Source organism: Chelonia mydas, chromosome 16 (assembly GCF_015237465.2).
Source record: "Chelonia mydas isolate rCheMyd1 chromosome 16, rCheMyd1.pri.v2, whole genome shotgun sequence".
Classification (NCBI taxonomy): domain Eukaryota; kingdom Metazoa; phylum Chordata; order Testudines; family Cheloniidae; genus Chelonia; species Chelonia mydas.
The window spans coordinates 17657279-17673225 of record NC_057857.1 but is presented as its reverse complement, the minus strand read 5'-3'; the positions used below and the strand labels follow the sequence as shown (position 1 = coordinate 17673225).

The 15947-nt window shown below is 46.7% G+C and overlaps 1 protein-coding gene across 2 annotated transcripts in view; it reads right to left on the bottom strand.

Annotated features, from left to right (window-relative positions):
• RXRA (retinoid X receptor alpha) overlaps positions 1–15947 on the bottom strand; it is a 226725-nt gene that overhangs the window by 10430 nt on the left and 200348 nt on the right. For both annotated transcript variants that reach the window (XM_027823386.3, XM_007061008.4), the window contains 4 exons: positions 15160–15289; positions 9001–9133; positions 7633–7724; positions 4341–4446 (listed from right to left, as the gene is read on the bottom strand). In XM_027823386.3, the coding sequence (XP_027679187.1) occupies positions 4341–4446; positions 7633–7724; positions 9001–9133; positions 15160–15289 (461 nt within the window). The remainder of the gene's footprint in view (positions 1–4340; positions 4447–7632; positions 7725–9000; positions 9134–15159; positions 15290–15947) is intronic.

Below are 15947 nucleotides of genomic sequence, written 5' to 3'. Positions count from 1 at the left end.
TCTTTTCTTTCCCCTTTAGATATAGGAAAATGTGACTATAAAAGCACAAAAACCAGCCAGGGGGGCTGGGGTGACTTTTTACTCATTTCATGAAACTGACTAGAATTCAGCCTGACTGCATCCCCTTAATGAAGTAACACGGCAACTCACCATAGCCAGCAATGCCACAAGTCACTCTTCACACATATCCCCAGATAGGTACCCTGCTTCAACGGCTCTCTGCCTTCGGGACCCGCTGGCAAAGCGGAACTGTGGGCTGAGGGGCACTATACCCGGGGTGAATCAAATGGAAGATGGTAGCATCTTCTCAAGCAAGGGGTTGAAGTTGGAGCTCAGACTTGCCCCCCAGGCAAAGAGTCCACTGTATGTGCCAGGGCAGGTGTTAAAACACAGCCCCTCCTCCTCTCGCTGGGGTGGGTAAGCAGCTCCCACTTCTCTTTGGCTGGTGTTTTGGAAACTGCCCATCTACTTTATCCACCGGCTAAAAGGAGCTCTCTCCCTCAGCTCAGCCCCGCAGAGGTGCTTTTCCCGTTGTGCCCACGATGCTTCAAAAAAATTGCTGACAAGCAACGAGTGCTGCATTCACATACAAGGGCTTTGATGCTTCATGGGAAAGACTTTCAAACCACAGGAGAAACAGCGTTTGGCACTGAGGGACACTCAAAACCGGAGCAGGATCACGGGTTTAAGGAGCTGGCTCTGTGGCCTCAAAAGCTCCCCAAGCAGTGGGGGACAGACAGGCCCTGGTGATTTTCAGCAAAACTCTGGATGTGAGAGGACCTCCCCCACCCCCCACCGTCGCCCACAAGGCTGGCCAGCAGCTCTGCGGAAGGCTGTGCTCTGCCTGCCCTGAATCTAGAGTCCAGTGGAGAGGAGCCAGCTGGTGGGGAATACACGCCAGGCACCAGTGATCCAGAGGGAAGAGAGGAGGCCAGGAGCTCCCTTTAGCCGGGGTAGCTGCAATATGGCTTCTCAATGTGATGTGGATTTTGACCCCAGGGTAAACAATGGGACTCACCTGCAATTCCTGTTCCTTTGGGTTGATAGGCTCAGGCCCAATGAGTTAGGAATTGCATAGGGCGCAGATGCAGAACTGTCTCTCCAGAGACCCTTCTCCACCCCCACCGCCACAGCGGCTCCATGAGATCTCTGCTCAGCTCATTTGGCTCCCCCTCCCCCCACCCCGCTACACACCGTTGCGCTTTGGATGAATGTTTTTAAAGAATTCCTATTAATAATAGAGAATGTCTTTATTTATTTATTTGTATTGTCCCCATGCAAGCAGGGCTTCAAAATAAGCAACGCAGTTTCAAGGCTGGAGCTGGGCCAGGGAAAGGAGTGTGTGTGTGTTGGGGGGAGGACAAGGACTGTGTGCTCGTGTGTGTGTGTGTGTGTGTGTGTGTATTTGCTGAGCTGGAAAGAGCAGTGGGACAAGGGCCAGAAAAAACAAATCAGACCTGCCATCCCATCCAGGAAGTTTCACTCTAAACCAAACCAGATGATGGTTGCAGCCTTCGGATACATTTAACCATGAGATAACCAGCCCACCGCGCAATGCACCAGAGCTGGGGCTGGGCAGGAGAGAAGGGAGCTGATTGTGTGAGGCTGCTTCATGTCACGTACACACCAAGCCCGCCCTGCTAGAGCAGCACAAGGAGGCTGGGGCTCAGTTATGTTTGGCCTTGGAAAGTTTCCCTTAGCCTGGCTGTTGTGAAGGAGTTGCTTATTTGGTGCACGAGCATTTACACTATTCTCGTGAGCCCAGTTCCTAGAGTACAATATTTATTCATAGTCTTGCAGGAAGAGCATCTGAAACTCACCAGTGGACTGTCTAGTCTCTGGTAGTGCCTACTGTGGGATGATCCAGTAAATCACCCACAAAGAATTCAACTGTCCATTGTTCTACCAGGGGAGGAATTTCTTCCTGACCCCAGATGGGAATCACATTGTGTCATTTTTTAAAAAAAAAAAATTATTTTTTTATTTTTAGGGTTGGAAGAGACCTCAGGAGGTCATCTAGTCCAACCCCTCGCTCAAAGCAGGACCAACACCAACTAAATCATCCCAGCCAGGGCTTTGTCAAGCTTCTCGTCCACTGTAATCCCCAGGTCCTTTTCTGCAGAACTGCCACTTAGCCAGTCAGTCCCCAGCCTATAGCAATGCATGGGATTCTTCCGCCCTATTTAGGAATAGAACCCAGGACTCCCGTCCACTGGACTATGGTATCGGTCATCTGATGCATTGAATATTTCCTTCCATTTCACGGTGATCACTAGCGTAGTCCTCAGAGCAGAGAGATCTCCAGTGGAGTCCTCACACCTTAGTCCAGCTGTGTCAAAGCCATTTAGATCTTCATGGGTTTTGGAACAGAGCTAAGCGAAACGGGGTGATCTTGCTTTACAGGGTTTTCTGAGAATATTTGCTTTGGTTTCGATCCAGGTAGGTTCACACCTCCCAAATCTCAGGTTCCAATGAATCCAGAAACTCAGAATCCCAGAGCAACTCAGAGCAAAACTTGGTCGCAACTCTGAATCCCACCCTGCTCCCATGAAGTCTGCTCAGATCTGAAGTGCAAACAAAGGAGTAGTGATGAGCACAGGCTGGAAAGTTCAATGTGGATTTTGCACACCTCTCCAAAGACAGGGATGTTTGCATCTGGGGGTTTGGGTCAGTCCATTGCTGAGGAAGAGGGCCTGATTTTCAAAGGCAGCTCCCATTGTGGCAATTATGGCTGACCACTTATTTCGAACCCAAATGGGAGTTGAGATCTTTTGAAAATTACTACAAAAGTTCAGTCAAAATTGGGTCCAGGCTTACTTGAAAGGTGAAATTTACATGAACCTGAGTTGGCTTCAGAGCTGGCAAGAGGATCCAAAACTTAGGTGAGTTGCATGGGATTTTCTGGGCTTCAACCAACCTTTCCTGTCCTTTTCTTCAAGGTTGCCAACCCACCTCCCACCATCCTCCAAACCAAACAGGGCAGGCAATAATATTCACACTATTTTTAGCCCATTCTAACAATCTTACAAAACACTGCTTGATTACACTCCCAGCAGCCATGGGTCTGAGCCTTGCTTGATCGCACACTGAAAGGGTGTCTCTTGTTTACCCAGCTGCAAAATGGGTAGGTGATCCATTAGGTTAGAGTAGTCAAAGGTGGTCAGACATAATGCTTGCCACTTTGCTCACTTGCGTACTACTGGCTATGGAAACTGATGTGTCTTAAACCGCATCAGCCTGATGAGCCATCCCTGGCTCAGGGCCGAATTTGACTTTTGATATTGAAGTCCAGAACATTGCAACCTCAAAGCAATTTTGGTTGGCACAATGGCTCTCAATCGTTGCATGAATCAGTTACTGTTGTAAGAGGATCCATTTTTTTCTACTGTCCAGCAAAGGAAGCCCAGAAAGCCAGATGAGATGTGAATCTAAATTTCTACACTATTTTGCCATTTTTACTGATATACACATTCCTTAACTGACTTGTACAAACAGGCAATTCACAATGCGTTCCTTCATTTTGTTCCTGACCGTATCTTAGCTGGAAGTTGCCAACACCAAGCTGTGACTGGGAAAATGCGCCCACTCAATTCTGGAATGATCCAGGAAAGCATTGTGAATTTCACCTCCTGTACCCAGCTGGATTGGGGTGGGGGGAGAGAGAAAGGGGGAGCTTCAACTGAGGCTTTCGCTTCCCAGCAGTGATGCTCATGTGCCACTGAAAATTAACTCCGTGTGTGTCTTGTTTTTCAGTGGTTTATTCTTGGTGGTTTCCCCTGGGGTGCACTCATCCCATTGCTATGTGTTTCTAGTGGCTACAGTAGGGGATCAGAAGGAACACAATGGTTCTTTTCCCAGCACCGACTCGCTGCGTGACCTTGTGCAAATTGCATCCCTTCTCTCTGCCTCCATTGGCCATTCAGTAAAATGGGGGTGGTGACACTTCTGCACTTCATAGTGGGGGGCTTGTGAGGCTCCATTGATCAAGCAAGGCAAAATTAATTGTTTAGCTTCAACCGTGTTGCCTCCACTTATACCAGCCGGGAAATGTAGTTCTCAGTCTCCAATTACTCATCTATAAAAGGTTCACATTACCTACCTATATGATTCTTGCAAATCTTAAGGCTTGTAAAGGGTCTGTGTTCCCCAGACAAAAGGCACTGCTTCCAGTAAGTGCATAGTGTTGTTATTACTTGGAATGGGGAGGGGACGACACTTCTTGGAACCCTTCCCCAGGAGCAGCTTTTGGATGGCACTGCAGACAGGTCTTGTCTAGTAGCAAAGAACAGGAGCTTGGTGCCAGCCCTGCCCATGGCAGGCATCCATGCTCAGACACTCACCTTCCAGGCTGGTCGGGGTATTTGTGTTTGCAGTATGCCTCTAGTGACGCGTACACCTTCTCACGCAAAGCCTCCACCTCAGCGGGGTTGGAGAGTCCTTTCGAGTCTGAAACACAACAAGGACCCTTAGCTGAGACGAAGGCACATTTTGGAGCTCGTTGGACATTTCCAGGATGGAGACAGTAGACGAGTGAGGAGTATTGACTGGTGGGCCGCGTACATGCAGAGCCGTCCCCTAATGGCCAGCTAAGGGGAATGGATGTCTCCGGTCACTGGTTTGATTCTGGCCTAGTTTGGTGGTGACTGAACAGCACTTTAGGGGCACCTAATTGGAGAGGATTGTTTGGTGCCCGCTGTGAAATGAGTCGGGGCTGATGGGGGAGGGTGTTTATCTCAGTTTAGCTCCCAGCAGTCGGGTTGTTGGCTGGCTCAGCACAAAGGCCGAGAGCAGAATGGAAATGGAGACCAAATTGCTCTGCAACCCTAGAATGGAGGCCCCCCGTCCAGGCCAGGGTTGTGGTACAGCACTGACAAGCAGTGTGCTGCAGGGGACAGGGAGGGGGACCTGTTTGGATAGTGCTTTCATTCCCCAGCTTCTTTCACAAGCAACAGAACTCAAGTCAGGCAATGGTTGAGCGTCTCTCCCCATTTGGGAAATCAGCGTCCCCTTCCGGCCCAGGAAACCAGCTAGCTGGATGAAGGGAGAGAGCCAGGGAACTAGACAGGGGATGGAAACAGGAACTGATGGCCTTCATCGGCCAACTGTGCCTGCTTTTACGCTGCGAGCGAGGAGTGGGGAGGGGAGTTAGGAGGCCATCTATTGTTTCTACCGCAGCCCAATTAATCCCCTGTAAGAAAGAGCTACAAAGAACAGCTCTGGAGCTAGTGTGCTAGTTACATCCTCAGGACGGATACAGCACTTGTGTCAACCCTGCCAGCTCTCTACAAGCCAGAGGGGGAGTTTGTTCTCTGCGTTGATTTAATCCCTGGCCTCTTTGCTGGGATTGCCATTAAAGGGGCTGGCTGTACAGCTCCTGGTGGATTTTGCACACTGGGAATTGGATTTCGATTGCCCTAACTCAAAAGCAATAAGGGTCAGCCACTCTAGAGCTGGCCTGGATGGGAAGCAACAGATTCTCCGCTCCATTCCTCAATCCCCGGAGCCACGGGACTCAACCCTCATGTGACAGGAACCCTGTAGTTAGGGGACAAGGGCCATTTTAAGCCTTGGCCTCCTGGCAGAGGCTGCCAACAAGGGGGACAGTTAGCACCAGCTATAGTGCTAGTGGTTTTTGCATCATGGACACAAGGGAACTGGTCTGAGACCACCGATCTCATTTCATACAGGCCACTGAACTGCCATCGGAGGGTGGCAACTTCTGGAGGCTACCGATCTGGATTGCAAGAGTAAATTAAAATATCTTGAAAGGGTTTAAAAAAAACCCCAAACATGGCAGAGTTACACTCAAATATTTCCTACTCGGACAAATCCAGTTATGCTGACTAATCTCAGATTTGGCTTTACCCCCTTCGATTCATCTATTGCGCTGTGCTGCCGTATTCATCCATAAAACCTGCGATCGGAATCCCAGCCCCTTTGTGCATCAGTTCAGTGGGTTCTGGGAGAGCTCAAGCGATTGTGCGTCTGACGATGGCTGCGGGACAGATAATCAGCTGTAGGATTTGCTTTGCCTGACTAAGGTTCTATCCTGCCCACTCTGAGCATCTCAAATCCAGCACTTTGGTTCACTCCAGCGATTATGAGCCCTCATCAAAAAGACTTAAGCTCCCCTCAAGCCACTGACTTGTGGTTTTTCCCAAATGCAAACCACAGCAGCAGGGCCAAAAGAAAGCCCTTTTTTTGGCAGCTCCCTATGGGACTTGGTAAGTATCTACATTCCCTAGCTGATCCCTTTGACAATCCCACACCTTCTGCACAGCAAGGCCTAAGTCACTTAGAAGCCTAAATCTCCTTTCAAATGCGACTTAGGTATTTAGGAGCCTAAATCCTATTGACTTTCAATGAGACTGAGACTCCTAGCTCAGTGTCGCAATGCTGAGTGAACCAATGGCTAAATGCTTTTAAAAATCTGGGCCCTTGTCCACTTTTTGGAAGGGTGAAAGGACTCCCAAGAGGATATCAATCCAATGATATCCTCGAGCAAATGTATCACGGGAACCTCTCCAAGACTTTCTCTTTTGCCAGACATGGTCATTCCCAAATTACTGATGATTAATGAGAAAACCACCACCAACGATCATCAAGGTCTGCTGGAACACGCAGCTAGTGGCGTGTCAGTTACATGGAGAAATGCCATCCTCAGAGTTGTTTTGTTAGGGATAAATCATCTTAATCTGATGAGCCCTGTGTGTGTGTGTGTGTGTGTGTGTGTGTGTGTGTGGTGCTGTTTCTCACAAAATCCAACAATTGTGGCCTAGTGAGGGGTTGTATAATACTCCCTATCCAGCTGCTATACGAGCATTTCACATGGATCCAGTTACTAAGTTTTCTAGAGAGTGTTGGGCACTATATGGAATCAAGAATAATTAACACTGGCCACCATTTTAGTCTTGCCTTGGAGATATCCTTTTTTAGAAGGCAGCTACAAAGTAGTTCTCTAGTTTCGATCCACTTTTGAACCTGTTTGGAGATAACAGAACAGCTTTGACTTCTGAAATCTCAGATCATTTTGCCTTTGTTGGGCTGCTGGCATAAAACGGTGCAGGACTCCCTGAAGATCAGTTCAGCACTTCCCATTAACACTATCTGAGAATCTGGCCTGTTGGACGCAACTAGGAAAACCCTTGTGACTAAATATGGTCCAAGCAATCTTCCGAAGAAGTGGTATCAGCTGGCTTTTGCGCTGTGCTAAGCTCAATTCCTAGCTACCCTGCGCCTACAAGAGAATCCTAATATCTGTAATGTTTCCTTCTCCCCAGGAGGAAATGCCCCTTAGTCTGACAACAAAATATTATATTCACTTTAGAATAGGTAGATTTAAGATGTGATTATGGCTATTTCTCTAGGCTTTACCTACACCAGCCCTAGATGGAAGGGGGGACTACATATAATACACTGATAGCGTAAACAGGCATATTTATAGCATCACACACTCCCATCCTTGGCACTCCCCCTTGATTTTCTGTCTCTTCTCTTTCGCTTGGCTCTCATTGTGTTTGGTGCCTAGAGTGATTTGCAGTAGCATTTTACAGTCAATAAAAGAAAGAGCCAAAAGAACAGAGCCCCAGCCAAGCCAAAATTGGGAGATTAAGACAGAGCATCTGAATGTACCAGGGTTGAAGAGGACAATGGCTCGCAGGCAGCCCAGCTCCGTCTTGTCCATCTGCATGTCTCGCATTTTTGACACGAGTTCTGTCAGTACTCTGCAGGGAGACAAAAAATTCCATGGGATCAGCATGAAAAAAAAACAAACCCTGGGCCAGCCCCTCAACTGATGTAATCTGGAGTAGGTCTATTGAAGTCTATGGAACAGTGCCAATATGTGCCTGCTGAAGATTTGCCCCCCTGATCCCTTCTCTTATTCTCCTGTTGCACAAACATAAACCAAGCTGGGTGCCTACGGTTCCTGAGAGACATAGTGAGGACCATAAAGACTATCTTCAGAGCGAGTTTAGTAAGGGGCTTTGACACTGGAGAAAGGCTAAAAAGTAAAAAAGCCAGGTATCCAAAAGCAATTTCCTCCGCTGGTAATTTTTATTGTTCCCTTTCCTCTTATTGCAGGTGTGTTTGCGCAGCTTTTCCTGTGAGATCCTGCAGTGAAGTCAGGATCCCACTCCTATGATCTCACAGGAAATGAATATTATCACCCAGCTCAGAAGAGGGACGGAAGGAGGCAAAGAGGATGAGACGTCCCTTGGTCGCAACCCAGCTATCTCTGAGAATTATCAAGGGCAGATGATGCAGTCACAATGTGAGTGGTGTTCTGAGTAATAACTGGGTCAGACAGTAGGGAAGGCTCACGTTAAAACGCTTTGCCAAAGCAGTGAATTAAATGCGCCCTAAGAGCAGGAGCATGGCGCCAGCTGAGTATTTTTGGTGCTTTTATGTTGTTCAGAGTGAAAATCAAATATTTTGGTCCAATTAAAGATGAAAAGCACAATAAACAAGCATCCTCTTCATGGCATTAGAGCCAGCTGGCCCCCATGAAAGATGTATTAATTTGCTTTGGGTGAGCAGCTCACAAATTATTCCTAGTTGGACGTTTCTGTGCGTTTAAAAGGAGAGACTTGAGGTTGCAGCCTGGACCGACGTGGATGGCAAGTTTCCATATGCATAGCACGGCCTTAACTACACTTTACAACTGCATGTGAACTGCATGAGAATCGCTGGCATCATGCTGGAAGGTGTCATGTGTGCTTCCTCCATGTAGTTATGTCACGTCACATCCGGATCCTCTGGAGTTCCGGACCCAGACTTTCCACACAGCTTTAATTAGTGAAATTCAGTGCTGGCTTGCAGCCCTTCTCAATCCTGGCCATCAGTCCCATCCCCTCAAACCAAACCCCCATGTCACAGCTCTGCCAACAAACCATAGCCCAGACCCGCAGCGCTCACTGCTATTCCAGGCTCCCCCGCCCAGGGCTCTGCCAATGCACCTCAGCCTAGAACCCTTCCACAACACCTGGCATCAGCCCCCACCTATCAAAGATGGCGCCGACTCCTGCACTGTGAGCGCTGTTCCGATGCACATGGAGGCCAGTGGCCAGGAGAATCCCGTCTTTCACAGCTATGGAACGGTGGGAGAAGGAGGCGATTAGAAGCTCATTCCAGCCTGGAGAGAAGAAACAACGAAGGATGATGGTTAATACCAATGGCTCCCCTACGGCTTTCGGAATCAGTAGCGCCACCTCCCAGGCACTAGCCTGCTCCAAGAGTCGAGGAGGGGTCATTGCAGAATGGGTCTTGGCCCCGCCCGGTTTTCTTTGGGAGCCACCCCTGTTGCAGGAATCCCAAGTTAGATGCCAAATAGTCTATGGAAAGATCCCTTTCCCGGTTGTCAGAGGGGAAACTATGGGAAGAAGCAGTAAAAAGATTTTTAAACAAATCTATTGCCAACATTAGGTAATAGAGGCCATCTCCTCTACAAACAAAATGCTCGCATTACAGCAAGTAATTCCCCTCCCCAAAGTTTCTCTGTACAGACAGCAATTGACCTGTGTATGTGTGTGTAACTACACATACCTAATGTGGCCTAATACCCATGACATGTGTCCAATAAGGAGCTACTATTAAAGTTGTTTCCAAGCAATAAGCATGCAAAGGAGCTAAGAGCCTATGATTCAAATGCGTGCTTCTGAAAACTGTTGGGGATATTGTCTGTTTCGGTCCTCTGCTTAGACTGCAAAGCTCTTCAGGGCAGGTACCATCTCCTTGCTCTGGGTTTGTACAGTGCCTAGCACAATGGGGCTCAGGTCTGGGGCCACCAGACATTATTCCAACATAAATAAATAATGTTTTCCATGTTGTTTTATTTCTTTAAAGTGTAGGTGCTTGTCTTATTAGAAGTTGTCACTGGAAGTCAGGCATCTGTGAAGGTATATATATTATACCTTCTGTGCTTAGATATTAAGGGGATAGCTACAGCTGGTTAAAAAATATATATGTGTGTGTGTGTGTGTGTGTGTGTTGGGGGGGGGGGAATTTCATTAAAAAAATATCCCCAAATTTCCACATTCAAATTTTCATCAAAATATCAAAATTCCGGAATCTCTTGACATGCTCTACTGATGTGTGCCTTGGAAACATCCAGGATGGATAAGAAAAGATGGGTCCGCTAGGAGAACTGGGAGCCAGGACTCTGTGATGCAATTGCTTGGCTCTGCCATTGACTTGCTATGTGACCTTGGATAAGTCACTTCATCTTGTGTGCCTCGGTTTTCTCATCTGTAAAACCGGGCTAACAACCCTGACCTACCTCACAAAGAAGGGGGGAGGCTTACTTGATGTTTGTACATTGCTTTGAGAATCTCAGGTGAAAGGAGCTAGAGAAGTGCAAAGTATCTGATTCCTCATCTGACAGAGCCGCCTATTGGTGAAAGCTGGAGACTCAAATTCTAGTCCCACCTCCAGTCACTGTAATTTACATGCTAATCAGTAGACAAGCCCGTTTCCAAAGAGAGGTGTGTACTGCCCTCTCTTGGCACCCGGATGAACTGCAGCAACATGTCAATAAGCTGGAAAAGCAAGACAGCCACAGAAGAAATTCTTCTCTATTAACCGTCCGCCTCCCCCATTCCATAGAAGGCACGTCTGGGAGACGTCCTGGAGAAAACAACTTCTGCTGGTGGCTGATACTTATATCAGCAATAAGCATTACGCCCAGGTATGCTGGTGAGTAGCTTGTTTAGGGATTGTCATATTTACATACTTTTGCAATCACGGGCTATGCACAAGGTATGTCATTAGAATGACATACACGGGATAAAGTCCACCATTTCTAAATGGCCATAGGATGTTTCGACCCCAATTAAGAGAAGTATGCAACACTGCATACCTCAAGAGGGAACAAGGGCAAACCATGGGGGCTGGAATAGGGAATAGGCATTAACCACACTTTACAACTGCATGTGAACTGCATGAGAATCGCTGGCATCATGCTGGAAGGTGTCATGTGTGCTTCCTCCATGTAGTTATGTCACGTCACATCCGGATCCTCTGGAGTTCCGGACCCAGACTTTCCACACAGCTTTAATTAGTGAAATTCAGTGCTGGCTTGCAGCCCTTCTCCTATTCCTGTCCTCAGCAGGCCCTACATGGCAATGCCAATGCATCTCAGCCCCATCCAACCGCACCCTGCCAGTCCTTGCCATTTTCCCCTACAGCTCTGCAATGCTGCCAGGCCAGCTTCTAGCATCTCCCCTGCTATTCCATTCCCGGGCCTCTCAAAGCCAGGAGTGCGCCCACCATGCATGAGCGGTTTTGTGTGTGTGATGGTTTTGTGAGGTCAGACGACATCTGCATTATTATTTCAAAGAAGGAGAAATTTCAGATAATCAGCATAGCCCTACTTATTTGTCTTTAGCACCTAGAGGATCCAACCCACATGAGGTATCCATTTATGGGGACTACTGTACACACACATATTAAAACACAGTCCCTGCCCCAAAGAGCTTACAATCTAAACAGACGAGACAAAGAAGGGGAAAAAAATAAAGTAGTATTATCCCCATTTTGCAGATGAGAGATGCAACTGAGGCACACAGATTATGTAGTTTACCCAACATCACACAAGAAGTCTGTGGAAGAGCTGCGAATAAGGAACATGGGATTGGAAGGGACCTCCTGGGTCATCAAGTCCAGGGCCCTACTATTGCAGGCAATCGCTGGTTATCACCCTGTTCATAAACCTATCGAACTTGGGTGAGTTAGGGTTCTTGTCCTCCCTAATCCTTGTTTGTAGGCGACTCTAGAACCCCCACTCCTCTGATGGTTTGAAACCTTCTGATTTCCAGCCACATCTGATTCTTGGCTAGTTTATCCTCATTTGTTCTTGTGCCAACACTGTTCTTTATGTTACATAGCTCTTCTTCCACCATGTATTTATAGAGAGCAATCAGATCCTGGCTCAGCCTTCTTTATGCTAGGCTAAACAAGCCAAGCTCTTTCAGTCTCCTCTCGTGAGATGAGCTCTCCATTCCCCTGATCATGCTAGTGGCCCTTCTCTGAACCTCTTCCTGTTTGAATTCAACTTTCTTGAACACGGGCAACCAGAACTTATGCCGTATTCCAGATGAGGTCTGACCAGTGCCTTGTACAATGGCATTACTACTTCCCCCTAGCTCTACTGGAAATCTCTCTCCAGATACATCCTAGGATCACATCTGAACCCAGATCTCCTGGATCCCAGTGGCTTTATCCCAAGACCATCCCTTCTCCTCAAGACTAGCTTTCTTCTCACTGAAAGTAAACCCAAAACTGCCCATGCTGGTTTCACTTGTAACGCGAACCTAGGCACATGACAGCAAAGAGGCCAGCGTGTTAACTAACTGCACCACCAAGAGTCTCAATAAGCCACTCGGTCCCATTAAAAAACCCTCGTGCCTCACATACCAAACAGAGAACCTTTGGCCAGCCCACTGTCTAAGCTGCAGGACCACCTCAAATTATCTTAATCATCTCAACTGTAATTCAGACTTGGAACGGAAAAAATAACATGAAAGCAGGTTTAAAAACTTGGGTTTTTTTTTCTTCCCCTTGAGAAAGTTCTAAGAGGGCGGATTTTAAATGATTAAAGATTACATGGCACGTCTGATTGAGGACCCGTCTAGCTCCTGCTCCTCAGAAGATGCGAGTTCCATTTATTTTGCCACAGAGGATGCATGGATGAATCCGACCGACGCTTTTAGCTAAATTTTAATACTTAAATATTTCATAAGCAGCTGTTCTCAGCAGGCCGCTCTCTGCACTCAATAATAGATAAAGCTACTAGTTAAAAGACTTTAGGGAGGTTATCTGAGGCCCCACTTGATAGAGACACTTGGATTCTGATTCTCTGTCGGAGTTGTTCCTGGCACTGCTTTTCCAGGTCCTGGCACTTTGCCTTCCTCGGTAGCATCAGCCTCTTGGGCACATGGTTAGGAGACATGAAAACAACGCTAAAGGTCAGAGCAATGATGGAACCTACATTGCTAAGGTGCTATGGAGTTGGAGTAGCCCTTGTAAAATTTGACTCACCCAAGCTGGTAAATTTTACAAGGCAGCCTTAGAGAATTAAGAGTTTGAACCGGGAAAGTCAATACAGATTGACAGCAAAAAAATGCGGGGGTAGGGTAAGAACATTCACAGAAAATGGACCTGACGCTGATCACACTAACAAGCCGTTAACTTTGAAGGTGTCACTCCAGATTTACACCAGTCTATAGCTGAAATGAGTGAGAATCATGCAACTGTTTGAACATAAGAACAGCCCTACTGGGTCAGACCAAAGGTCCATCTAGCCCAGTCTCCTGTCTTCCGACAGTGACCAGTGCCAGGGGCCCCAGGGGGAATGAACAGATAATCATCAATTGATCCATTCCTTGTCGCTCATTCCCATGCTCATGCTTAAAAGGCAATACCAACAAAATTACAGGGACAACATCAAGTAATTTAGGCCTCAAATTTGGGTTTTGTTCATTTTATTTTATTTTTTACAAAACTGAGAACTGTTGTCATGATTTTTTTAAAATACATGGAATATTGATTTTTGTTTAGATTCAATCAATCATTCTCCCTCTATGGTTTTTGCATACAGTTCTCACTTTGAAGATCCATTTCCATAAAGATTGTTTTTCCAAATACTTTTCTACCAGGAGGCTTTAGAGATGCTTTTTTAAAATAAAGCGTTTTGCATTTTTCATAGAAGGCCCTGCAAGTGCTTTACAAACACTGATTTACTGATCCTCAGAACACTCCTGGAAATTAGGGGAAGTATTATTACTGATGCGTCAGCTGGAGCACAAAGGAGGTTATACGACTTGCCCTAGGTCATAGCGAGTGGCAGACCTGGGAATAGAACCCAGGAGTCCTGATTCCCAGACCACTGCTGTAACCAACAGATGAAACTGATGACTTCCTGTGCCAATCCAATTAAAGTCCAATGAAATTAAAAGGTGAGAAAGTAAGACAGGGCCTGCCTTAGGTAATTTACAATGTAAGTAGGCAAGGCAAACAAAGGAAGTATTATTATCTCCATTTTACAGATGGACAACCGAGGCATAGAGACTGATTTCAATGGGTGTTTGGCACCTAAATATCTTTGATGATCCGAGCCTAAGTGACTCGCCCAAGGTCACACAGGAAGTCTGCAACAGAGCCAGAAACTGAACCCGGATCTCCAGTGTCTTAGTTCAGTGCCTTAACCATTAACAGCACCCCATGCAGTGCTGTAACTCACCGGTGCACCAAACAGAGCCTTGATTTCTTACTTTCTAAATAGTAACACTTTTTCATTGTGAAGTACAGAGCTATGAGTTATGGCTGGGTTTCAGGGTAATTTCTTCCTTAATATCAACTTTGCCATTTGCTGCAGGCGCTTTTAATAAGATAATGTATCCATCCACTTTGAATATGCAGGCACAATATTCTGTGATGACAGGCCAAACCCTTTTAAAATCAGCTGTATTTACCTTATCTGACAATCAGAGCTATGCAAACAGTTTCATGTCCAAACCCGCACCTGTCAAGTTTTAGTTTTGGATTCTCACTCCTTCTGTTTTCTGTGCATACCTTCCAGCATTTGGTCTGAAATCTGCACAAGGGGAAGACGGCATTTTTAACCGCTCACTGCTTTTAGCCTGCCCCCACTAGTTCCTCTGCAGGGAGAGGCAATTCAGAATGAGCCTGGAGAATTGTATTTTTATCTTTGTGGGTGGGAAAGGATGGGTGATTTCCACTCCCCTCCCCCCCCATTTCTGTTTTTAATTTTGATCACACATTTTATTTTTGTGAAATCTGGCAAAGCCCCCAATCCAGTTCTCTTTCAAGTCTCTGTGAGCGAGGAAGATATTACATGGTTCCTTCAGATTTCAACAACCCATCCAACTTCTGATACGCTTGCCTCTCAAAAGATGAAATGGAGTGATTCTCGGGCTGACTGGCAGCGGGCTCTGCACTTTGGAGCAGGCTTAGTGACATGTTTCTTAGGGCTTTTAAAATCCTTCTTGGCAACTAAATTATCAGTGACTAAAAGGCAGACGTGACTAGTAGCCTTCAGGTTGTAGTGTACTAACTGTAAATATAATATTCGTCCTCGGCAGAGCATCCCACCTACACCGACCAGCCCTGTTGAGATCTTCCTCACTAAGATATCCCTCTTACCTGCTCTGAGTAAGATGACCTGGTCATCCAACGGCAGTTCTGAAAAATGGGGAATTCTCTTTGCCCATTCCACCAAGGTGAAGAGCTGTTTATCTGCCGCTTGGCATATGTTGGTTACCGGGTCATTGGGCTGCAAAGAAAAGAAGACTTAAAATGAGGCACAACAATGTAGCGCAGGACAAAGAGGGGGAATCAGACAAGCAACTGGGATGGATCCGCTCGGTCTGAGGGACCCAAGGAGAAAGATCAGCTCCCTCACACGATTACTACACTGCGTTTGCCTTTAAAGGAGGAAATTTCACGCAATGCACAATTTTGGCCAGTTGAAAAATGGAAGGTGACCATGAACACATATGAAATGTCAGGATTTCTGACACTGAGGGTTAATGGACTAGTCTCTGGCCACTACTGATGTAGATTCCATCTGTGCGACTGATGTCCCATTGCACAGAGACCTGGAAGTTAGGAGGAGGAGTAGCTAACCTGGCAAGAACTTATCTATAAAAATATTGCCAGAGCCTCTAAAGACCAGCCAAATGGGCTCTTACATGCAAAGGGGGCTGAGCTAGCTGGCCTAAGAGAACCCTTTACAGCAATCTATCAGATTCTGAAAGCTCAGGTCTGGCTGTCTGGAGGACGCTCACAAAGCCGCTCGCATCTTCGTACTTATTATCTGTATTACAGTAACACCACAAGGCGCCAATGGAGATCACGGCCCCGGTATCTCAGGTGCCATACCTATACCTAGTGAGAGACAGGCATTGACCTGAAGAGATCTCAGTCTAAAG